General features: G+C 41.7%; 1 protein-coding gene across 1 annotated transcript in view; it reads left to right on the forward strand.

The window, feature by feature from the left end:
- The first annotated feature begins 1273 nt into the window (after positions 1–1273).
- F13A1 (coagulation factor XIII A chain) overlaps positions 1274–26642 on the forward strand; it is a 153945-nt gene continuing 128576 nt past the window's right edge. The window contains exons 1-3 of the mRNA XM_069493144.1: positions 1274–1286; positions 3177–3324; positions 24260–24448. Coding sequence (XP_069349245.1) covers positions 3195–3324; positions 24260–24448 — 319 coding nt within the window. The 5' untranslated portion in view covers positions 1274–1286; positions 3177–3194. The remainder of the gene's footprint in view (positions 1287–3176; positions 3325–24259; positions 24449–26642) is intronic.

The raw sequence follows: 26642 nt of genomic DNA on the forward strand, positions 1-26642 counted from the left end.
CCTCGCTCCCAGGCCTGGGAGGTGCCTGAAGCCAGTCCGCTGTGGGGGCCCTGGCTCAGCCGGCTCCTGCCAGTGTGTCTCCACCATCACTGCCAGAACCGGCCGCTCTGTGCACCCACACAGAGTCTTGTTCTGTGCAGAACTGGATCGTAGGACTGGTTCTGAGACACCCGAGGAAGAGTGGACCAGAGGGACAGCAAAGCCTTAGAGAAGAAGGCGACATGGAACAGGGCGCAGGGGACACAGAGCACTTGGTTTGGAGAAGCAGCAGGAGGAGGGACCTTTCCCATTTTAGAAACAGGAAGAAAGAGAGAAAAGATAGACAAAGTCACGGGCAAATTCATGAATTTGGCAGCAGAAAACTGAGAGAATTCCTAACGAATGGTATCTTTTTTTTTTCTTTTATCCTTGTGACAATAGGAGATCAAGTGTCAGGATCATAAATTTGAATACAATAAAGAAGGTTAGAAATAGTTATGATTGAAAGTAGGAGTATTTAGAGAGACAAAGACTCAGCAAAAAATATGGAAAATTTTAGGAGGGGAATTTTCTTTTCTTTTTCTCTGATTTTTGAAGATACACCAAAATGGTTTTTTGGGGAAAAAACAGAGTGTCATTTCTAATTTGTGTGGCACCCTTAAAGGTGTTTACTCATCTTCCCTGGGGCCAGGCGCCTGCAGGAAGTCTCGGGTTAGGCTGTGGCCACAGCTGCCTTGGGTGATTCAGGAATGCAGACCCTGCCCTCGGTCTTGTTTGCTCAGGAGGGACACGTTCCTCCTGCTTGATGCATGGTGTCAACTGTCTGTGTGACCTGTCTGCGGGAGGGCACACCTCCCTTCTACCAAGTCCCACCAGCCAACCTGCCTGGCACAAGCGTCCTTTGTGTGGCAGACCCTTCCAGCCTTCTGACCAGGGGTCGGGTGGGGACTGCCTGGCACTGGGGCCGCCAGCATCCAAGAGAAAGGGGGGGAGGCAGAACTGGGGGTGGGCATGGGGGGAGAAGCGGGAATGGGAAACTGGGAGGAAGAGGGGGATGGGAGAGAAGGGGCACATGCCACAATAACAGACCAGGATGGCAGAAGTAAATGGAAAGTCCTCAGAGGTCCTCTGCTCCCTGCAGCTGTCAAGAGGGGGAGGAGAAAACCCCGTGGGAGGCGGGAGGAGGGTGCGGGCTCTTAGGAAGTTATTTAAGAGCCAACTTACTCGTCCTGTTTCCTGCCTGCCTGTGAGGAAGTAGCCAATCGCATAGAGGAGCCTGGCTGGGGCCCCCGCAGGGCGCGCACCAGGTAAGCCGCCCCACCCCCGCGCACCGCAGAGCCTGCTGCTGCACCCGCGCCGCCGCGGTGTCCCCCGTCCTCAGGCCGCTGCGCTGGGGTCCCGGGGCGCCAGTCAGAGCCCCGCCTGTCCAATTCCCGCTCTTCGACCCCAGCTCTGCATCTACCCAGTCCCCCTTCTGAGTGGGGCTTCTCTCTAGGGCGCTCCTCGAAGCTCTCCCGAGGGCGCTGCTTGCTAAAAAGGCCACCAAATGGGAATGGGGGAGTTGGGAGTGCTCCCCCCAGGACAGGCCCCCTTTCCTCAGGAGATAAACTGTGGCGCAGGGACACAAAAATGTGGAGGACAAGGGACAGGACTTTGCTCCCCATGTCTGTGCATCGCCTTCCCTTATCCCAAAGCAGAGCTGAACTTGAGCCCCTGCCCTCTCGGAGACCCCCAGAAAGGGGTGCTCCTGCCCACCTGCGCCCACCCAGCCAGGCCTGCACGGGCTGGGACCTGGCTAGCACCTGGGGCCCCCCAGTTCTCCCCTTCAGCAGCTCACTCTCCCAACAGGGTGCTGCGCTGTTCTGCACGGTTCTCTCCACAACCCCACGCACCCCTAGCGACCCCACCGCCCACCCTTCCCGTTAATATTTCTCACCAGGGGACTGCTTTTTCCTGCCGTTCTTCCATCATTAACCTTTTTCTCTCTCCTCCCCTCCTCTTCCCCTCTGCTCGTTGGTGAATGTCTGTAAATGTGTTTATAGACATTTATGGATACCTATTCAGACCTTAGCCTTACAAACACTCCTGTCTCCTTCCAAGACCAAATGCCCAAGGAAGCAGTTCTCTTGTCCCCAGTGTGTTGTCATTACTGCACATGTTTCTGGAACAGTTTCTACTCTGGTGGCCTCTGTAATAGCGACTCTTCATCTTTGGAGGGTGTGCCTGGTTTTTGAAAACAGCCAAGTCGCCAGGAGTCATGACTGGGTAATCCAGGTGATGAAGGGGGAAAACTTCATTTGGTCCAGAAACAAAGTCCCCCTTCATTCGGTCAGTGGTCAACAAGTACTTGCTGGGGCGGACAGGCGTGTGGTGTGTGAGCTGGCTCTGCGCCCGCATGAACCCGGCGCAGGGAGAGCAGGCTCAGAGCTAGGGTGGTGCGGCGCCTCTCCGCACCTGCACGTCCGCTAATAGCCCTGCTTGCGGTTGCTGCGGGCCGCGGTCCCACCTGCCCAAGCTGCTCCATCTCCTTACCCTCCTCCATATGGTTGTTTCCAAAGCAATTCCCACCTCCTCACCCCTGGCCAGGTTTGTTCATGAATCTTGGGGAGCTCTTTCCTCACCCCACCAGACTGTACGCTCTCAGGGCAGAAATCCTGTTTTGTTCTCCCATGTATCCCAAGTACCTGGATCACAGCTTGGCACGTCGTAGGCCCTCAGTAAATACTGTTTGAATTAAATTGCAGATGTGAACGCTTTAGAGAACAACACTGATCTGGACATGTTGTATGAGTTTATTTTAACAGTGACTTATAATCACATAAATCTCTATGAAATGAGCACAGGCACAGTGCATGCGAACGACAGTCAACGTTTCTCACAACGATGTTGCCTTCAGAGGTACAGGGGTGGGGGGAATCTGCTCTCCAAAATCTTTTAAGTTTTCCATTTCTTCAAATCAACCCCTGCTTTCCATATGCTTTGACACAGATGAAATCTCGAGCTCCTCCGGGAACTGCATTCCACCATTAGACCAATCTTTGCTTCCACTTCTCAGTTGTTATTTATGTGAAACTCAGAATGTATTGCTCAAGTGCTACCACACACGGATATGTCTGTTTCTCTATTTTGGAATCCTGATCTCAAATGTACTTCACTTCACATGCCTTTTCTGCTGTCTTTTTGTTTTTTCCCCCAAGGACTTTATAAAGCTGAGGATGTCGGAAACCTCCACGCCCGCCTTTGGAGGCAGGAGAGCAGTGCCACCCAACACCTCCAACGCTGAGGAAGATGACCTGCCCACGGTGGAGCTGCAGGGCCTGGTGCCCCGGGGCGTCAATCTGCAAGGTAGGAGCTCACCTCCAGGCCAGACACTGTGGCCCTGGCCTCTCTTCCCTGCAGGAGAGCATCCTCTGTCTCCACAGGAGCTCCCACAAAAGGAGGCCCCCTGGCAGTCTCCAGTTTTTATAAAGAAAGGACTCAAAAACCCCCTTTTAAGTGGGAAAGCACCAGAGACCCAGATCCTTGTCCCAGTTCTGCCATTTACTGACCTTGGAACCTCAGGGAAGTCACTTTGTCTTTCTATATCTCTCAACTATTTCCTCTACAAAACCAGGGTGCTGGATTAGCTGGGGCCTCTTCCAGCCCTACTGTTCAATGCTTTTGAGAATTTTCTCTGGCTGGAAGATTCCACTTCCAAAATATTGTGGCTGTTTTGATTGTCTGGCTTGCACCTCCTTCCTTCTCCCTCCTCCCTCCTCCATCCATTGCTGTGAATCTCAGAGCAGGGGAGAGGTGCCAGACTCTGACAGTAGCAGAGATGGAAGCCTCTATTTCTCTCCAGGGAAGCTGGTGAGCTGGCAAAGCAAGCTGCTTCCCTGCCTCTCGCCTCTGCCTGATCCCGAGAAACCTGCTCTGGGTGCAGCAGCCAGCAGCTGACCTCCTCTCAGCCCTGTCAGCTGTGACAAGACCCAGGTGCCAGCACTGGCTTGGTGATACAGATACCAATCCCTTGGGACACAGCAGGAACATTCAGACTCATTTCCCTGAATGGCAGCTAGTAGGGAGCCCTTTTTGTCAATAGCATTCATGCACCAAAATTCTGTTTTGCTCCTGAGGGTGCTCTGTACTGGGTTTCAACGGGGGCCAGACACCGATTTGCGGGGGCAGGTGGGCACGATCATTCTGGAGGCGGGTGGCTGACTCGCCTCGTTGGAAGAAGAGCAGCTCTTGAAAGCCCCAGATTGACGCAGTCCTCCTGGTAGCAAAGGGAAGGGCAGTGCTGGTTGCTACCAAATCAGCAAGTCAGAGCCTGGCCCAGATAGTGCAGGCGGGTTTGATGGTGTCACTACCACATCTCTACAATTGCTATCAAACTGCAGAAACAGAGAGATATCCAGTACCATCCATCAGCTACCGTCCAAGTTTGGGGAGGGGCTCACAGAACAGAAGCCATCGTCAGTTGAGCCCTAGAGTTTGAGGGGCCAAAGCAGACCACTAATTCTGACCACTCTCTCCCAGCGGGAGCCTCACCCTGACACCCCACCAGGATAGCCACAGAATGGAGTTGGGAAGACTTGCTAAACAACCAACCTCCACCCCCATGCGACAGGTTAGGAAACGGAGGCTCAAGGCAAATAGTTGATATTCACTGTTTCCTGCCCAGTCTTCTCTCTCTCTCTCTCTTTTTCAAATAAAATTGGAAAGCCTGCATACATCAAACTAACAGGCAGGTCACCTTGGTGTATTCAGTCTTCTAGCAAAATTCTCCTCTGGCAGAAAGCACTCCAGGCCCCTGGAAAGGGGTCTCCAGGGATTGGGAAAGTGGGCAGGAAAAGCAGGAGGAGCTCCCCCGGGTTGGGGAGGGGAAGTGTGGGTCTCCACAAAGCAAAGAGTGCCCTGGGCCAGGAGGCAGAGGTCCAGCTGCCTGTCCCTCATCTGCCTCTTCTTGCTCACTCTGGGACCCAAGGCACCCCCATCCTCAGTTTGCCCATAAGCAAGATGGAAGCAATACTGACTTCCCAGGTTGTCATGAGGGTCTAAGGAACAGTGTCTGTGACAGTAGCTGACCCACAGCACACAACCATCAAGTGTTCATTGGTTTGGAATGTGTGACTTACCGTACCCCAGCAAGGTCAGGAAAGTTCTCCAGTGAACGCTCATTTCTACAGGGAATGCGTGCAGCCTAAAGCCCCTGCAAATATGAAATCTGGACAAAATGTTGCCAGTAACACATCAAAACTGCCAGAGAACTTGAGGCTGTAGATCAATTAAGAATAAATCTGGGTTTACTGTTTCTGTTTATTTCTTTTTGGGGGCAGAAGGGAGGAGTAGCTTCACTGAATTATTTTGAAAAATCAGTCATTGCTTACTTGGCAGTCATATGTGTCCACAACCAAGTGACACTCTGAATATTCATTAGACACCCTGGCATGGGAGTGTGAGTGTCCAGTGGCCGTTTGTAGAATGAATGGGGACACAGTCACTTGCGAATTGAATGCCTCATAAGCTCCGGCGTCATTGTTATCTTATTATTAATACCAAGTTCCAGATTTCGTAAATATGCATGCATTTAATACTTTTTCGCACAGATGAGCTAAGTACCACATGCTGTGGGGTTAGGGTCTCTGAACCCAGGAATCATGACAGGAAGTCCCAGATGAATGGGACATGAAAAAATACCAGCACACAAACAAGGAGGCCTGTCTCCTGGTTATGCTCTGCATTTCAGATTTCTGTTTAATTATTCTAAAAACAGGTTTTCTAGCACTATGTCAAGTTTTCCCCAAGTCACCTGCTAAGGGACTAAACCTAGGAAGGCATAGTCACTCAACTGTAAAATGCCATCTTTTTACAGTTCATCCAGTGGCCACTAGTGGCCTCTCAGAGGACTTAAGTCTCTGATCACTTCTGAGGGTGGCTGGCTTCAGGAACACAGGCCCTCAGTCAAACTCTCTCTCTTCATTTCTCTTCACTGGGGCTCTTTCCTTTAGCCAGCTGCCCTTGTGAAACTGACTGAGAAGCACAGAGACACAAGAAAAGGAAAATGCCGGGCTTTTCATTTTGAATAGTTCTGTAGCAGGGAGTCCGGCCCATCACTGTGTACGATGGATGTAATTATATTATACAAGTATACTGGGTATGTGCAATACCTTTAAGTTATGCCTTTGGTGAAAATTTAGTTAAGAATTATTTTGGTAAAATCTCTATTTCAAAATGTATAAACTCATGTAAGTTTCCTCCCATACAGACCATGGTATTTAAGAAGAATTGAAATAGTTGAGGTCACACTGGAATCCCAGAGGTGAGACCAGCCAGTCAGCGGTGGTGGTCGACATCGTCACACGGTTTTAGGCATCTTAATGTCCCCCTTTGAACTCAGTTGTAGCCAGGAAAAGTATCGTGACAATCTCCTCAGATTTGGATTTGCATCAATTTCTAGCAGATTATTCTTCATGCTCAGTTGGCGTTTCTGAAAAATCTCTCTCTAGCCTTCCTGATCTGTAGGGTTGTGTGTAGCAAGTGTGATGTTCCAGAAGATAACCCGATATTCTTGGGCTGGTTTGACTCCATATTATTAACAATAGGTGGTCATTTGTAGCAGCAATTGGAATATTTATTTGACAGGTCTAATATATTGAATTCAGACTGGAAAGCAGGCCTGGTTCTATAAAAAATCAAATGTTGGTGGGATCTAGTAGTTTTCAGGCCAGTAGGGTCTTATGCTTTTCTGAGAACCCCTCCCTCCCACCACTCCTTGTCAGAACTAAATCAACCAATTAACCAGTTAATGACCAACCTCTCCTTTGTGCAAATTAAACCTCTCTGGTTTCAAGGTTATTAAGAGAATAAGAGAGGGGTTCAATGTATGATTAAGAAATAATGTTGTGTAGCACAAGTTCATCCTTTCATTCAGTTCATGGAAAAACACATACCGGTTATCACATATGTGTCAGGAGCTGCCCCAGGCTCTCTCTGGAAACACAAAGATGAGTAAGTCAGTCCCTGGCCTCAAGCAACTCTCAGTCTAGAAGACAAAATAAACAAATGAAAGGTAACTGCAATTCAATGTAATAAATACTGTGACTGAGATTTATGTATTAATAAGTTGCAGTGAAATAACCGAAAGGAATGTCTTGTGTGGGGTGGAGTGGGGAAGACGGTGAGGAAGGCTTCATGTGTTCTTGACAGACGAGCACATGGAAGGTCATTTGCAATAGAGGGAACAGCATATGTCAAGTGAGGCGTGACAAGGTGACGAAAGGCAGCAGATGAGCCTGGGAAAAGATGGCAGGGATCACACCACAGCAGGCCTCGCAGACCTGACTTTTCATCCTCCAGATAACAGAGGCCTTGTGATGGATATCAAGTAGCAGAATTACTTAATCAGAATCATGGTTTACAAAGTAGTAAGGAAACATGGAGAGGAGGAGATACATTTAGAAGCTGTCCTGATACCCCAGGTTAAAAAAGAGTAGACCAGAGGGATTTGAACCCCCGGAGAAGGCGGGGGTCTCATTTTTCTTATTCTATCTTCCTCCAAGGAGCTGAGCATTTCTTCAACATAATAGGGTAAAGGACATCATAATAGTAACATTTTTAAAAATAAGCCCCTTAAGAAAATGTTTCTAATCATTCTAATTAATGAGACTTAAAAATTCTGAGTATCCAAAAGAAATGTAAGAAAGATCTCTTTTTTCTGTTTCTTTTCACAATAAACAGACTTAGTTCCTTGTGGATAGCATTTGTGCCTGTAGTTTAGTAATATTACCAAAATTGCATGGAGAACTAAGTTCACCGGGGAATTCTTAGAATATGAACCTAAACATTTACCTTATTTCAAGATTCCATCTGTGACAGGTATAATCATTCTCTAAAGAATATTTTTAAAACCTAGGGAGAAAATAATCCACTTTTTTTCATATTAGGGAAAGAGTAGGAGGACAGGGAGGCAGCTGCTCCCAAGGAGAGATTTTTTTTATCTTCAACAGTCCATTTTCTAGCGTTTTTAGAATTAGGCTAAATTGTGTTAGGCAGACATTTTGAAAGCTGTCACACTGCAAGAGCGAGCTGTCAAGCTCCCAGCTACAGGATCTCTTCAAAAGGGCAGGGCTTAGCAAGGAGCTGCTCCATCTTGCCAGGACGTAGGCTTGGACAGGGAGAAGCAAATTCATTTCCTGTTTGTGGCAAATGGAGCCTGGATGATGAGAAGGCTTTTTCAATCTAAGCTATGTCTCGTTAAGCCAATAAACAAAGGAAAAATCAATATGCCAACTTAGTCAACGTTTGCTGAGTACCCACTACATGGGAAGGGGCGCTCCGAGGCAAAATGGATGATAGAATGAACCATGATATTCTTATGTCTGTGCTCATATTTTGTGACAACTGTCTTCAGAGTCCTCGCTACTATCAGACATTATAAGAACCAAATGCTTGCCTTGATCTTTGGGTGACTGTCCATGAGCAATGGAAATAAGTATTGTCTAATCAGTGGTATTGGGGACCTCTTTTCCTTTCCTAATACTTGGGTCAATGCCCAGTAAATCCATTGACCCACTAGAGACTACATGGGGAAAGAGCAACATGGCTGCCATTTCCTTCTTTTGCTAAGGAATAAGCCACTCGCCCTTTAAAAGCTTCCAGATGTCTCATACATTTGACTACAGTCTAGAACATTATTTCTTCAAACTCCTGACCTCTCAGTGTAGATTTTAATCTTCCACATCTTAGACAATTTTATTTTTTAATGAAATGCCTTCTTATTTTAAATTATTTTCAGATGGATTTTTAAGAGATTATACAGGGAAATTTTACTTACCACTGCCTTAGTTTTTCTCCCTTAGTGTACCACTGTGATATTTTTTTCTTTCTTCCTGAAGGCATTGACTTGTTAAAGCGATATTACAAGAGCAAATGACAAGATAACTTAGACAAAATAATATTTTTAAAAACTTCATGCTTAGAATTAAATGTTGTCAAAAGTATGAGAATATAGACTACGTTATTTTAAGGTAAACTATTTGTAGATGTAGACATAGATATATTTGTTTGTGTTCACTATGAAAAAAACCACATACCCATGAGGTGGTTTTGTTTTGTTTTCTTTTGGCTTAAGTTTTATATACTCAAAGGCATTGATTAGCACACTTTTTGCTTACCCTTTCTTGTAAGTAGTATGAGCGGCTATGAAGACATGGCATTTTTATTCCAAAATGAAACAAAACTACTGATCTGGAGGCCTTGACTTATAAATCTTTACTTCACCACCTTCAACAATATATATGGTCTGAACTGGCATATTTTCAGAAAGAAGGGTCTGATAAATGACATTTAAAAGACATCTATGGTTAATCCTATGGAAAATGGAATAATCCATTTTAAAATGAATAATCAACTCCAAATTCTCAGGTAAAAGTTTTGGTCACATTGAAGGTGGCATGCTTGCTGTGGCATTTTTGCACATTATCCCAGGCAGCAGTCCCCAACCTTTTTGGTACCAGGGACTGATTTCACAGAAAACAATTTTTCCATGGACTGGGGGTAGGGATAATTTCAGGATGATTCGAGCACATTATATTTATTGTGTAGTCAAACTTCTCTGCTAATGATAATCTGTATTTGCAGCCACTCCACAGCGCTAGCATCACCTCCTCTGCTCCACCTCAGATCATCAGGCATTAGATTCTCATAAGGAGCCACAACCTAGATCCCTTGCATGCACAGTTTACAGTAGGGTTTATGGTAGGGTTTACAGTAGGGTTCGTACTTGTATGAGAATCTAATGCTGCTGCTTATCTTACAAGAGGCAGAGCTTACATGGTGATGCAAGAGATGGGGAGTGGCTGTAAATACAGCTGAAGCTTTCATGGCTCACCCGCCACTCACCTCCTGCTGTGCAGCATGGATCCTAATAGGCCACAGACTGGTACTGGTCCTCAGCCCAGGGGTTGGGGACCACAGGCCCCAGGTGTGATGACAAGGTTGTTAAGACATGGTCTACTCCTCAAGGGACTCATGGCTAAATAATCTCATGGCTAAAAACCACCTATAAGAAGAAAATACAAAGAGGTTAATGATAATATACATTTTTTTTTTTTTTAAAAAAGAGAAATGTATTCTCTTGGTGGAATCTTTGGGGTTTGCTAGGTGTAAGATCATATTGTCAGCAAAAAGTGATAGTTTTATCTCCTCCTTCTTGATTTGGATACCCTTAATTTCTTTCTCTTGCCTGATTACTCTGGCTAGGACTTCCAGCACTATGTTGAATAGAAGTGGTGACAATGGGCATCCTTGTCTTCTTCCAGTTCTTAGTGGGAATGTTTTCAGCTTTTCCCCATTCACTATGATGTTGACTGTGGGTTTATCATATATACCTTTTATAATTTTGAGATATATTCCCTTCTATGCCTAGTTTGTTGAGAGTTTTTATCATGAAAGAATGCAGAGTTTTGTCCAATGCTTTTTCTGCCTCTATCGAGATGATCATATGATCTTTGTTTTGGCTTCTGTTTATGTGGTGAATCACATATTGATTTATGTGTGTTGAACCATCTTTGCATCCCTGGGATGAAACCCACTTGGTCATGGTGGATTATTTTTTTGATATGTTGTGGAATTTGGTTTGCTAGTATTTTATTGAGGATTATTGCTTCTTTATTCTCATGGGATGTTGATTTATAGTTTTGTTGTTTTGTTGTATTCTTTCCTGGCTTTGGTATCAAGGTGATACTGGTCTCATAGAACGAGTTGGGGACTATTCCTACCTTCTTGATGTATGAAATAATTTCTGCAGTGTGGGTACCAACTCTTCTTTGTAGGTCTGATAAAATTCAGCTGTGAATCCATCTGGTCCAGGGCTTTTTATGGCTGGAAGATTTTTTTTTTTTTATTTCTGCTTCAATCTCATTGCTCATTATTGGTCTGTTTAGGAGTTCTATTTCTTCCTGATTGAGGTTGTGTGATTCCAGGAATTTGCCAAACATATTAAGCAGAGTCTCAGGGTGCAAAATCAATGAACTCAAATCTGTAACATTCCTATACACCAATAACAGTCAAGCTGAGAGTCAAATAAGAGAGCCAATACCATTCACAATAGCTACAAAGTAAATAAAATATCTAGAAATATACTTAACCAAGGAGGTGAAAGATCTCTACAAGGAAAATTAGGAAACACTGAGAAAAGAAATTGCAAAGGATACAAACAAGTGGAAAAACATATCATGCTGAATGATCTGTAGAATCAACATTGTTAAAATGTCCACACTACCCAAAGTGATTTACAGATTCAATGCAATCCCCATCAAAATACCAATGTCCTATTTCACAGATCTAGAAAAAATAATTCTTTACTTTGTTTGGAACCAGAAAAGAGTCTGAATAGCCAAAGCACACTTAAGCAAAAGGAACAAATCTGGAAGCATCACATTACCAGACTTAAAATTATACTACAAGGCTATAGGAACCAAAACAGCATAGTATTGACACAAAAATAGAGACATAGAACAATGGAACAGAACAGAAAACTTAGATATAGAACCATCCACATACAGCCAACTGATCTTTGACAAAGAGACAAAAATATGCATTAGGGAAAAGAAGCCCTATTCAATAAATGGTGCAGGGAAAATTGGTTAGCCACATGCAGAAGAATGAACCAGGACCCCTCTCTCTTACCACACACAAAAATTAATTCAAGATGGATAAATGACTTAAATGTAAGGCATGAAACCATAAGAACTCTAGAAGAAAATGTTGAAAAAATTCTTCTTGATATCAGCCTAAGCAAAGAATTTATGAAGACCCCAATGGCAATCACAGCAACAACAAAAATAATGGGACTTGATTAAATTAAAAGACTTCTGCACAGCTAAGGAAATAATCAACAGAACAAATAGACAAACTACAGAATGGGAGAAAATATTCACAAGCTACACATCCAATAACGGGCTGATAACCAGAATCTAGAAAGAACTCAAGCAAATCAGTAAGAAAAAAATCAAACAACCCCATCAAAAAGTGGGCAAAAGACACAAACAGAAACTTTTTAAAAGAAGATAGACAAATGGCCAACAAACATATGACAAAATGCTCAACATTACTAATCATCAGGGAAATGAAAATCAAAACACAATGAAATATCACCTTACCCCTGTTATAATGGCTTTTATTAAAAAGTCTAAAAGTAATAGATACTCTCACAGATGCAGAGAGAAAGGAATGCTTCTACACTGTTGGTGGGACTGCAAATTAGTGAAATCTCTATGGAAAACAGTGTGGAGATACCTCAAAGAATTAAAAGTTGAACTACCATTTGATCCAGCAATCCCACTGCTTGGTATTTACCCAAAGAAAAAGAAGTCATTTATCAAAAAGACACCTGCACTTGAGTGTTTATTGCAGCACAATTCACAATTTCAAAGATGTGCAATCAACCCAAGTGCCCATCAGTTCATGAGTGGATCAACAAAATGTGGTATATGTGTACCATGGAATACCACTCAGCCATAAAGAAGGATGACTTAATAACTTTTGCAACAATTTGTATGGCACTGGAGACCATGATTCTAAGTGAAGTATCTAAAGAATGGAAAAATAGACACCACATATACTCACTATTAAATTGAAACTAACTGATGAGCACACATGTGCATAGAAGGAAGTAAAACTTAACGGAAATCAAGCAGGGAGGAGGGGGGAGAAGGGGATGGGTGAAAACCTATCTAATGAGTACAATGAACGCTATCTGGATGACAGGTGCACTTATAACCATGACTTAAGCATCATAAAAGTGATCCATGTAACCAAAAATATTTGTACCCCATAACACTTTGAAATAAAAAAAGAGAGAGAAAAATGTATTCTGAGAATCGAGAGGAGAAAAGGATTCCATCTACCTGTCGAAATATAGGAAAGGAAACGCAAGCCTGTCTGGCTCAGAAGACAGGGTGTGTAAAAAGGCATGTTTCCCTGGGAGGGTTGCAAGGCCACTTCTAAAAGCTTCCCAGGAGGCATTCTTTTCCATGGTGACTCCCGTTGCTCAAATTCCAGCCTTTGACCATGCTTTCTCAGATACTGGATTTCTTAATTCCTTGACTCTAAGAGCCCATCCAAATGTGCAGTGCTGTTATGATAAGTATTGCTGTCATTGACCATGTGCCAGACCCTGCGATAGAGCTCTGGATTCATTTTCTCATTTAATCCCCACACCAACACCATTTTACAGATGAGAAAACTGAGGCACAGGACAAGGTCCAAGTAACTCGTTCAAGGTCACAAAGACAATAAGTGACAGAGTTGAGATTTGGGTCCAGGCAGTCTGACTCCAGAGTCCATGTTCTTATCAACTATGCTATTCTACCTTAATAAATATTTATTAAGAATTTACCAGGTGCCAGGCACTCTATGAGGTAGGTACTGCATTCCCATATTAAAGATAAGAAAACTGAGGCTCAGAGATATTAAATAACTTTTCTGAGTTTGCATAATTAGTAATTAGTGAAGCATTTCCCAAAGTATATTCTATAAAGCACAAATCTCCAAAAGAAAAGTTTTCATGGTCATATAAGCCTGGAAACCATCACATCTATAGATTTATAGTGCAACATATTGAAGTCTCTCCCATAAATGCTACAGTAAAAAGTCCTGATCAACTTTGGTTAGGCCAGAATTTCCCACACTGGTTTAACCATGGAGCTCTTGTTCTTCCAATACCTATCAATATCCCACAAAACTAGCACTGCACTATGCAAGGATGGACTGGCTTTAACCAGACTCAGTAGACATTAACCAGGTTCACGAGGCTGGGGTATAAAATTGGAAAGCCAGGTTTTCATTTGCTATGAGAACTAGAATTGAGAACTGAGTACCCAAAAATTACTTGAGTATTTGTCCCTCCCCAGCTTTATTTTTCCCTGTAGGTAGAGCTGCTTGGGAAGCTAAGGCAGTAAGAGAATATTACACTCGTTTCAGAGCACATTATCATGGAGGAGGAAGGGGAGGAGTAGAGGAGGCAAGTCCTGGGAGTGCTGGAGGAGCAGTGCACTCCTCCCCTACAGGCAGACGTCCCTCACCCAGAAGCTGCAGCAGCCTCCTAACTGGCCTCACAGACCCCAACACTGCTCGCATCAACCCTCTTTCCACTCTGTTACCAAAAGCAGCTTACATTTATTTATATATGTAAATCTAATCAGGTCAGTTTGCTGTTTCAGATTCTTCACTGGATCCCCAGTGCAATTAAAATCCAAACTCCTTAATATGGTCTGCAAGGCTTGCATGAGCGGGCTCCTCCCACTCTCCCTCTGTGGCTCCCACTGCTATACTCCAGCTACCCAGTCCTCTTTCAATTTCTAAGTCACCACGCACTCCTTGGCCTCAAGTCTTTGGGTAGCCTTCTCTCTCTGCCTGAAGCATTCTTCCCCACCCACCTTTCAAGAGAGACAACTTACTCCCATTTTGACCACTGCTTCTATGTCAATTCCTATAGAACACTTCCTTAATCCCCCAGTTTGGGTTAGGGGATCCTTCCAGAAACCACCCATCCAATATCCTATACTTCCTTTATCAGAGTATTTACTACATTGTATCATAATTATCTGTTTGCTTTTTAGTATCTACCACTGTGCCTTTACTTAGCTTGTAGTTATTAGGTGGTTGCGTAGTCAACATTTGTATCCATATCTTGAATGGTGACGTAAAATAGCGTAAAATTCTTGGAGGACAGAAAGGTAGGTAGACTATTAAATATACTGAATGCACACGTAGGTTCTAAAATTATCTTAAGAGCATAGAACAATGAACCAAATTCAATGAGAAGAAATTTCATATGAGTACATGTAAGTCCTTACAATTAAGCTAAAAAGAAGAAAATAGTTGTACAAATAGATATGACCAAATAGCAACAGGAGTGAGTGACTTGCAGGGGTATGGATTGAATTTTAATCCATTATTGGTAGAAATGACATTAGAATGTATTTTTAAGGGTTTTGCTTCAGCAGATGCTTAATATAAATCAACAGTAAGATAAGAGTGTTCAAGACATTGATAATATCTTCAGCTGAAATAATAGCAATCTACTACTTATTTTAGAAGATGTCATGGTCTCATTGTTTTTTATTGTAAAAACCACAACCAGAGTAATAATTATAGAGAAAACACTTCAAGAGAGAAATTGACAAACAAATATTCCAAAACAGAGTGATGGGTAGAAGTTCTGAAAATAATTTCTTAAAGAACATTTGAAGAAATGGGGAAGGTTTTACTCAGAGGAAACCTAAGAGCAGTCTTTAAATACCTAAAGAATGCCAGATGAAATGAATAGAGGACTTATTCCATATTTATCCAGAATTCCAAACAAGGATCCATGGTTAGAAAAATTATAAGGAAGCTGATGTCAGTTCATCTTAAGAGGATTTTTCAAATATTTAGAGTTGTTTAAAAATGGACTGTTTGCCCTGTGAGATAGTGAGTTCCCTGTTCAGATGGAAGCTGGACGCCCAGGTATTAATACTAAGGCTTTCATGAAATCTTTCATGTGGTACATAGCAGGTGTCCTCGATGGTCCAGGAAGTTCGTTGCCATCTGAGATTCTGTGAGGCTGTAGCGTGAGTATATTCCTTCCATTGGTGCTGATGGGTGGAGAACTGATTAAACCTGTTTCTGGGGATTTAATTTTTTAGCTTTTAAAAAAATAATAATGATCAAAAGCCAGTGTTCTAAGAAAGAGGACCAGATGAGCTGGTTATGAAGGTCCCTTTCAACTGGGACATTTATGATTCTCTAGCTCTGTAATAGGCTGGTTTATCACTGGGGATTGTAACCTTAATAAGACCAGAGAACTTAGGAGAAAGCCTACTTGGAAGAGAGAGGTCTACAGAATTAAACATCTTTAGCCCACAACATAATAGAAAGAAAGTGCCCTTCAGGGGGACATGTACTACGACAAGGTTCTGAGATGAGGTAAAAATAAAACTGCAGCTTGCACTTTCTGTTTGCTGTAATGCTGCAGTCAGAATAACCCCTGGAGCACCAGGCCATGTGAAATGGCTCCATCAGAGTTCGTATCCCGTGAGCCACAGGTAAGCCTGTGGCTGTATGTACAGGCACAGTTTCAGATGAGTTGCATCGTTATCTCACTGACTCTTCATAGAAGTTCTTTTTTTTATTTCAAAATATTTTATTTTAAAATATTAATGTTTTTGTTATATGGCATGAGTCAGGGCTATAAATGTGCCCATCACCTGAATAATGTTCATTGTACCTGTTAGGTGGGTTTTTGTCCCTCCCTCCTTACCCATCCCTGCTGCTTTATTTCCAATGACCTTTACTTCCTTCTGTGCATATGTGCTCCCATGATTTAGTTCCAGTTTATTACAGAGTACACGTGGTCTTTGTTTTTAGATTCTTGAGATACTTTGCTTAGGATAATGGTCTCAAATTCCTTCCAAATTGCTGAAAAAGGCATTAATTCATCTTTTTATGCTTGAGTAGTACTCCATGGTATACATATACCATATTTTGTTGATCCACTCATGAATTGATGGGCACTTGGGCTGATTCCACATCTTTGCAATTGTGAATTGTGCTGCAATAAACACTCAAGCGCAGGTGTTGTGGTTTGTTTGTTTTTTTTTTTTTTTTTTTATAAAATGACTTCTTTTTCTTTGGGTAAATACCCAGTAGTGAGATTGCTGGATCAAATGGTAGGTCGACTTAATTCTTTGAGGTATCTCCATACTATTTTCCATAAGGGTTGTACTAATTTGCAGTCCTACCAAAAGTGTAGAAGCATTCATTTCCCTCTGTATCTGTGCCAGGATCTATTGTTTTTTGACTTCTTAATAAAAGCCATTCTAACAGGGATAAGGTGATATCTTATTGCGGTTTTAATTTGCATTTCCCTGATGATTACTGATGTTGAGTATTTTGTCATATGTTTGTTGGTCATTTGTCTATCCTCTTTTGAAAAGCTTCTGTTCATGTCTTTTGCCCACTTTTTTGTGGGGTTGTTTGATTTTTTCCTTGCTGATCTGTTTGAGTTCTTTATAGGTGCTGGATATTAGCCCTTTATCAGATGTGTAGATTACAAATATTTTCTCCCATTCTCTAGGTTGTCTATTGGCTCTGTTGATTATTTTCTTAGCTCTGCAGGAGCTTTTAATTTAATCAAGTCTCATTTATTTATTTTTGCTGTTGCTATAATTGCCATTGGGGTCTTAGTCACAAATTCTTTGCCTGGACCAATATCTAGAAGAGTTTTTCCTATGTCTTCTTCTAGAATTCTTATGGTTTTATGCCTTACATTTAATTCTTTTCTCCATTTTGAGTCAATTTTTGTGAGTGGTGAGAGATAGGGGTCCCATTTCATTCTTCTGCATGTGGCTAACCAATTTTTTCAGCACCATTCATTGAATAGGGCTTCTTTTCCCCACTGTACATTCTTATCTGCTTTGTCAAAGATCAGTTGGCTATAAGTATGTTTTATATCATGGTTCTCTATTCTGTTCCATTGGTCTGTGTCTCTATTTTGTGCCAACACTGTACTGTTTTGCTTACTATAGCCTTGTAGTAGAGTTTGAAGTCTGCTAATGTGATGCATCCAGCTTTGTTCTTTTTGCTTAGGATTGCTTTGGCTATTCAGGTTCTTTTCTGGTTCCAAACAAAATGTAGATTATTTTTTCTAGATCTGTGAAATATGATGTTGGTGTATTGATAAGGATTGCATTGAATCTGTAAATTACATTGGGTAGTATGGGCATTTTTATAATGTTGATTCTACTGATCTATGAGCATGAGATGTTTTTCCGTTTGTATCCTCTGAAATTTCTTTCCTCAGTGTTTCATAGTTCTCCTTGTAGAGATCTTTCACCCTCTTATTAAGTATATTCTTAGGTATTTTATTTTCTTTGTAGCTATTGTGAATGGTATTGAGTCTTTGATTTGATTCATAGCTTAATTGTTATTGATATATAAGAATGCAACTGATTTGGGTACATTGGTTTTATAAACTGAGACTGCTGAATTTATTTGTCAATTCCAGTGGTCTCTTGGTGGAGTCTTTGGAGCTTTCTAGATACAAGATCATAGCGGCAGTAAAAAGCAATAGTTTGACCTCCCCTTTCCCGATTTGGATATCCTTAATTTCTTTCTCTTTCCTGAGTGCTCAAGCTAGAACTCTCAACACTATGTTGAATAGACGTGGTGACAGTGGATACCCTTATCTTGTTCCAATTCTTAGGGAGAATGCTTTCAACTTCACCACATTCAGTATGATGTTGGCTGTGAGTTTGTCATATATGGCTTTTGTAATATTGAGATATATTCTTTCTATGCCTAGTTTGTGGAGGGTTTTTTATCATGAAAGGGTGCTGATTTTGTCAAATGCTTTTTCTGCATCTATTGAGATGATCATATGGTCTTCATTTTTGCTTCTGTTTATGTGGTGAATGATATTTATTGATTTACATGTGTCGAACCATCCTTGCAAGTGGGATGAAGTCCACTTGGTCAGGGTGGATTATTTTTTTGATGTGTTGTTGAATTCAGTTTACTAGTATTTTATTGTGGATTTTTGCATCTATATACATGATGAATATTGTTCTGTAGTTTTCTTCTTTTGTTGTGTTCTTTCCTGGCTTTGATATCAATGTGATACTGGCTTTATAGAATGCGTTGGGAAGGGTTTTCTCCTCCTCTTTTTTATGGAATAACTTCCCAATATGGGTACCAGTTCTTCTTTGTTGGTCTGGTAGAATTCAGCCATGAATCCATCTGGTCCAGGGCTCTTTTTTATTGGAAGACTTTTTATTAATGCTTCAGTCTTGCTGCTCATTATTGCTCTATTCAGGAGTTCTATTTCTTCCTGATTAAGTCTTAGAAGATTGTGTATTTCCAGGAATTTGTCCATTTCCTCTATGTTTTCTAGTTTATATCCCTACAGATTTTCATAGTATTCATGGATGATGTTTCTTATTTCTGTGCTATCAGTTGTAATATCTCCTTTTTCATTTCTGATTGACCTTTCTCTTCTATTCCTGGTTAATCTAGCAAGAGGTCTATCAATTTTGTTTATCTTTTCAAGGAACTAAGTTTTTGTTTCACTGTCCTTTTGTATTATTTTTTTTCCATTTCATTTAGTTCTGCCCTGACCTTAGTTATTTGTTTTCCTCTGTAGGCTTTGGGTTTGATTTGATCTTCCTTTTCTAGTTCCTTGAGACGTGATATTGAGTTGTTAATCTGTGATCTTTCTGAATTTTTGATGTGGGCACTTTAGGCTATGAATTTACCCTTTAGGAATGCTTTTGCTGAATCCCATAGATTTTGATAGCTTATGTCCCCTTTGTTGTTTAGTTCAAGGAATCTTTTGATTTTCATCTTAATTTCACTATTGACCCCATAATCGTTCTGCAGCAGGTTCTTTAATTTCCATGACTTTGTGTAGAACTGAGTGTTACTCTTGGAATTGATTTCTAGTTTTATTCCACTACGGTCTGAGATGATACATGGTATGATTTCAATTTTTTAAAATTTGTTTAGATATGTTTTGTAGCCTAAGTTATGATCAGTCTTGGAGAATGTCCCATGTGCTGATAAGAAGAATGTATAGTCAGTATTTTGGGGTTAAAGTGTTCTGTAAATATCTGTTAGGTCCATTTGTGTTAGGGTCCCATTTAAGTCCAGTGTTTATTTATTTATTTTCTGCTTTGATGATTTGTCTAGCTCTGACAGTGGTGTGTTGAAGTCCCTGGCAATTATGAGGCTACTATTTATTTCCTTGCTTAGCTCTAGTAGAATTTGTTTTACGGATCTAGGAGCTCTTCTGTTAGATACATATTTATTTAGGATTGTTATGTTTTCTCATTGAATTGCTCCCTTTACCATTATATAGTTAATAACCATCTTTGTTTTTCTTTGCCATTGTTCATTTAAAGTCAATTTTGTCTCATGTGAGAATGGTTATTTGTGCTGTCTTTTGGTTTCCATTTGTGTTGAATATTTTTTCCATCCTTTCATATTGAGCCTGTGTGCATCATTGTGGTTTAGATTTGTCTACTGGAGATAGCAGATACTTGGGTTGTGTTTTTTCATCCTTTCTGCTAGCCTATGTCTTTTGAGTGGCACATTTAAACTCTTCATGTTAAGAGATAGAATTGATATGTGGGATGCTGTTCTGTTCATCATGTTGGGTAGTAGCTTATTGCTTTGTTTTTCCTCTTGTGATAGTGTTTTATATGAGTTGTGAGCTTTAGCTTTTTAGGGTTATTTAACACTGGTGGGTATCTATTGTGCTGATTTGTGTATGACGCAGTTCTGAGCATTTCCTGCAGGGCATATCTGGTCATTACAAATTACAAGTGTTTGCTTGTCTGGAAATGACTTAATTTCTCTGGCAATTGTGAAACTTTGATTCATAGTATACAAAATTCTAGGCTGCCAGTTGTTGTGTTTAAGATTGAAGATGGGGCCCCACTCCCTTCTGGCTTGTAAGGTTTCCACTGAGAAATCTGCTGTTAGTCTGATGAGTTTTCCTTTGTAGGTCAGTTGTTGCTTATGTCTAGCTACTTGTAGAATTTTCTCCTTCATCATGACTTTGGCCAGGTTGATTACTATATGTCTCAGTGATGTCTTATTTGCTATGCATCATCTTGTATCTGGATGTCTGGATCTCTGGCAATACCAGGGAAGTTTTCCTCAATAATTCTCTCAAATAGATTTCCTGTGCTTTTAGCTCTTTCTTCTCCTTCAGGGATACCTATAATTCATATGTTAGTTTACTTCACATAGTCCCATAACTCTCTAAGTGATTGCTCTGCCTTGTTTTTTCTCTTCTCTGCCTCTTTAAATGACTGGGTTCACTTGAGAGCTTTGTCTTCAAGCTCTGAGATTCTTTCTTTCCTTGGTTTAGTCTGTTGCTGAAGCTTTCTGCTGTGTTTTGAAATTCCTTAAATGGCTCTTTAATTTCTTTAAGTTCTATTATATCCTTTCTTATGTTGTGAGTTTTTCATTAATTTTCTGAAATTTTGGGGGCTTCTTTTTGTTGATTTTCAACTGTACCTTTAATTCTTTTCATCTAATTTGACATCCATATTCTGAATTCTATTTCTGTCATTTTGGCAATTTCCTTGTGTTTGGAGTTCATTACTGTAGCTCCATTGTGATCACTTGGGGCTGCTGAACTCTTTTGTTTTTTCATGTTGCCAGGGTTCTTTTCCTAGTTTCTTCGCATCTGAAACCTCCTTTCCTGACTCAGGTTTGCAGGGCACCTGTTCTTTGCTGGGGACTCACCTGCTTCATTAGAAGAAGGGGAGGTCCCTTGATGGAGCTTTTTTCCCTACTCTGGAATGTTGACATGGCAGGGGAGGGGCGTGTGCACCGCAAGGCTGTAATGCAGCTGTTCTGCTTTATTCTGTTCACTTGTGGTTGCCACAGTTCAAGCCTGCGCTGGGTGGTCTTTCTGCTGGGTGTTGGGTTGTTCGCCAGATAGTTGTAGGAAATTCGAGTTGGAAGCTGGGCAAGACCCTCTCCACAGAGGCTGGCGTTGTGGGTATTGCTCTGCCTGGGGTCTCCCCACAGAAGTGACAGTGGCAGCTGAGTGAGGCTGTCTAGGTAGTGGTCATGGTTTCCCAGAATGTGGATATTTGCTTGAACCAGGTCCTGGTGTACTGGCAGCTGGAGGCTGGCAGGGGGGTGCCTGGTAGGGTGTTGGATCTTGGAGCAGTGGTGGAGGCTCAAGGGTGGGGTCGTGGGTACCAGGTGCAGTGTGTAATCTCAGGGGTGGTGTCCCGGGCCTAGTGGGAGCTCTGGAGCCACAGGGGCAGAGCCTTGGCCTCCAAGCTGAGACTGCGGAGGAGCCAGAAGCAGGGCTTCTGAGCAGGGCCTCAGAGCTGGAAGCAGGGCCCCGTGGCCAGTGGACTGATCCAACCTGGAGGACAGAGTCAGGGCTGAGCAGGTGGCAGGTTGTTCGACAGGCTCAGGGACTGTGCAGATGCCAAGTCATGTGGGCGGAGGTTGGTTCCAGTGGCCCAGGGACAGCAGAGTTCTCCGTGCACCCCCCCAGGACCCACTGAAGTAGTCACCCAAAGCCTCCAAGGTCAGCTCCTGCAGTGAGTGCCCCAGTGAACCACCATGCTCAGATGGCCTTGCGCGGCAGGGGAGGGGAGCTTGGCTTCCAGTCACAGGGTATGGTTCAGAGGAGCCTCCGCCTAGTCCTCTCCCTCCCCAGCCCCGTGGGGGCCACGTGGAGCCACCACTGCAAAGCTGAGTCCCGTGCAGACCTGGTGCCGCACACCTAAGATCACAGGATGGCTTCAGCTGCAGAAATCCAGGATGGGCTGCCCCACGATCGCCCCCGCACCTGTTATGCAGTGCGGTGACTCTGCACAGACTCCAGGCAGGTCCCCAGTCTGTGTAGGCAGAGGCCTGGGGCAGTGAAGGGAGCCCTTTCACAACTTGGCCACCATGTCTGTGGAGAGAGCATGGCACCCCAGCATTGTATCCGCCTATTCTTCCCCGTGTGTAGAAGCCTCTCCAGTATATCGCCCGTCACCTTCTTTTTCACACTGAGTGTCCTGCATTGCTTCTTGGTGATTTCACAATGTTCCTTCCAAGAAGAGCTTTCCATAGGTAGGCATCTACCTGGAATTTACACTTCTTTTCTTGAGAGCAGTGTGCTCGTGGGCTGCTTCTAGTCCACCATCCTTTTCAAACTCTGAATCTTTATAGGAGTTCCCAAAGTATTAGTACTCTCATGTTAAGGGTGAGGAAACTCAGATTCTGAAAGGTAAAGTGCCTTACCTAAGTAATTTTGAGACCTGAGATTCAAACTCTGGATTGCCTGAACTTGGAATTTATCAACAGTGTTTCAGGGACTACTAGAATTTAGAACTGAAGAGGATCTTAAGGAGCTCAACTTCCTGGGTTTGCCTATGAGAAAAATATGTGGACCCAAGGGGCCAGGCGTCCTGCACAGGATTCCTGCATAAAAGCAGAGGAAGCCATTGGATTATTGCTCCCACCATGGGCACAAGTGCAGCAGCAGTGGTTTCTGTGCATCCTGTGTTTACAGCCATAAGGATAAACCATGAAGCAGGCAGGTTCAGGGAAAAGGGGGGAAGGCAAGAGACCATGCATGCCCACCCACCCTCCCAGCCACCCTTCTCTCCCAGCCACCCTTCTCTCCCTAGTGGCTGCTTGGAACTCCAAGTGCACATATAGAAACCAGTCCCTAGACTAGATCTTCTAAACTGCAGCGTAGACAGGCAGTTGGGGTTACCTTCCCATTCCATGTTCATTTGCAGAAGGGAATGGAAAAGGGCAGGAGGAGAACAAAGCTTCATCTAAGGCTATAACATGCCAGACCCTTTGCTAGATGCCTTCATGCATGTAATTTCACGTGGTCTTATGTCACATTTATCCTTGTCATCACCCATAAGATGCTGTAACATAACATGTTAGTCTATCAAATAAATGTTAGTGCTCCCATCTTGCCATGAGACGTATGCAAAATTAGACAATTAGTAAACATATTACTGGCATGTACACTCTCGACTCCAAAAGTCAAAGGAAAAGCTTGTAACTGTTGGCTCAAACAGTCCAGGTTTTGACTTCCAGATCGGTCGTTTAGTAGCTAAGAAACCCCAGGCTAGTTTCTGCCTGTGTAAATGGAAACAGTCATACTTATCTCATAGAAATGTTGGTTTCCTTCCTCCTGACCTGTTCTCTCTGTTTTCTGCCTTGGAGGGGCAAGATCTACTTTTAGAATTAGAGAAGGAAGAGGCAGTTGACCCTTCCTGAGGTACAAGGAGACTTGGATTAATGGCCAACTTTGTCCTTAGAACGTCGCTTTGTGGCTTTGTCAAATGTGATTCCTCCCTTTTGAAGGATAAGAAAATGGAAGTGGCGATTCCCTGCTCACCCCCAGTTAATCACAGAGTGAGGCCATCGTCATGACGGGGTGCACCTAACACTGAGAACCTAAAGACTTTGACTCTGGTCCCAGCTCCTCTGTATCTAGATCTCTAAGATGGGCATCCTTCCATCCCAGACTGAGTGCCTTGTGGTCTGAAATGAGATTATAGGTTAAAAAAAAAAAAAAAAAAAAAGCTTTTTAAAACTCGCTTCAAAAACAAGAATGTCACAAGAGGCTGACTGTCAAGTCTGTGCTCCTTATATAGAATTTCATTCAGCGGACCTGGCTACCTACCTTCTTTGGAAAACATAATGTTTTTTGAATTTGTGTTTAAACCAGTGCTAATTAATGCTTTTCTTCTACTGTTTCCTTTGTGTCTAGACTACCTTAATGTCACGAGTGTTCACCTGTTCAAGGAGAGATGGGACACCAACAAGATAGATCACCACACTGACAAGTATGACAATGACAAGCTCATTGTACGTAGAGGGCAGTCTTTCTATATCCAGATAGACTTCAATCGTCCATATGACCCCAGGAAGGATCTCTTCAGGGTGGAATATGTCATTGGTGAGTGCCATGTTCAAGCCCTAGTCATGACAACGTGGGTCACATTGTAGAGAGGGGCAGGTACAGGTGCAATTGCGTTATTTTCTAGCATCTTAGTTCAACAATGGCTGTAGCTAGAATTACCTCCAGCCGCTGGACCACTCTGTGCTCCAAGATGGGTCTGTATAATGCCAAACATCAATAATTTGGGCCTACCAGGCCAAAAGATAAAAGTAACTACAATGGATACAAAATGTTGGTTAACTGAATTATTTTTCCCCAAACAAATGATTTTGGCATCCTATAGATGTGACTTTTATTTATCTCCATGATTTAATTGGTCTTGTGTGCTGAAAATATTTGCAAATTTTAGCATACAATCTCCAAATATGCATTTTCTAAAGTTTGTTCTGCTCTAATCTAGTCCCATGGGATGGTCTATGAAAAATGAATGGTCCAAGAAAGTCTGGTAAACACCTTGTGCTCTAATCTCTTGAAGATTGACAATGAGCATTGGCATCAAAGGTTCTGGGAAGTATCAGTACTATTTAGCTTTGTTTGGTCTGGTGCGTCTCAAATTAATTTGATCATGGAACCCTTTTATTAAGTTATAGCTATTATAGTTTGACACATTTTGGCAAACGTATACTGAAACCTATTTCTAGATTCTCTGTTGTGTTCTACTAAACATTTTATATAGCATGTTCTGATAGCTGTTTCTGATATGAAATATTCTATTACTTCCTTGTACAATTTTCTTGGTTATTGCCAGGTAATTATTCTTTCAAATAAACTTGAAGGTTATTTATCCAAGTCCCCCAAAATATATAAAAACTAAAACCCAAAAACCAATTTAAAACTCCATTGGAATTCTAATTGGAAATGCATTAAATTCACATGTTAACTATGAAGACTTTAAAATTATTTAAAAAATAATTATGTATATTTATGAGGTACAATGTTGTGTTTTAATCTATGGATACATTGTGGAATGATTATATCAAGCAAATTAACATATCCAGCATCTCATTTATTTCTTTGTGGTGAGAACATTTCAAATCTATTTCTTTTAACAATTTTGAAGTACATAATACATTATTATTAATTATAATCGCCACCTTGTGCAATAGATCACTAAAACTTATTCCTCCTGTCTAAATGAAATTTTGTATCCTTTGACCAACATCTTGAGAGACTTTTAAAAAATACATATTGAGATTTCCTGTCCAAGAACATGTTTGACTTTTCATTGGTTTCTCATGTCTTTTATTAAGATTTAATAACTGATTTACATAGGTCATGTGTCCTGCTTTTAAAGTTTAGTGTAACATTTCATAGTTTTCGTCACCATTATATGTGAAATATTTGTTTCTTATTTCTATTTCTAGGTGCTTAGTGATAGAGTAGATAAAAAGCTATTGATTTTTATGTAATTATCTCCCATTTAGCCATTTTACAAAGTTTTATTAATAGTGTCCTTTTTCCTTTGAATCTGTTGGGTTTTATATATACACAATCATAGTATTAGCAAAACATATAGTTTCATCTCTTATTTTCCAAAGTGTATAGCAGATATTTCTCTTATATTGTTCATCTGCTAAAACCTTTAAAGCAAACCTTCAGAAAGGGAGTGGGGAGTGCAGGCCTTTCTGTCTCATGTCTGATTATAATTAAATTTGTTAACTTTTTTCCACTTAAGTTATCAAAAGATATCAAAACCATCAATAGTTGATGGTTTCGTGGACTAAGAAAAGTATATGGGTTTTTTGTTTGTTTGTTTGTTGCTGTTGTTTTAATAAATAATGCTGGAATGACTGGCTCTCCAACTGGAAGAAAATAAAAAATTGACTCATCTCATACCATATACAGTAATAAAATCCAGATGGAATAAATATTAATGTAAAAAATAAAGCTCTCATAAGACAATTTTGTGAGAAAATGTAACAGATTTAACTAAGCCAGAAAACTCTGACACTGTAAAAGAGAAAAGCTATATACAGTCATATGCCACATAATGACATTTTAGTTAGTCACAGATCACATATATAATGGTGATGCTATAAGATTATAACAGAGCTGGAAATTTCTATCACCTAGTGATGTCATAGCTGTCATAATGTCATAGGACAGTTACTTTATTTTTTAATCAATTTATTGTAGCATAAGTGTACAGTGTTTAAAAAGTCTACAGTAGTGTACAGTAATGTCCTAGGTT

Source organism: Eulemur rufifrons, chromosome 18 (assembly GCF_041146395.1).
Source record: "Eulemur rufifrons isolate Redbay chromosome 18, OSU_ERuf_1, whole genome shotgun sequence".
In the NCBI taxonomy this organism is placed as follows: domain Eukaryota; kingdom Metazoa; phylum Chordata; class Mammalia; order Primates; family Lemuridae; genus Eulemur; species Eulemur rufifrons.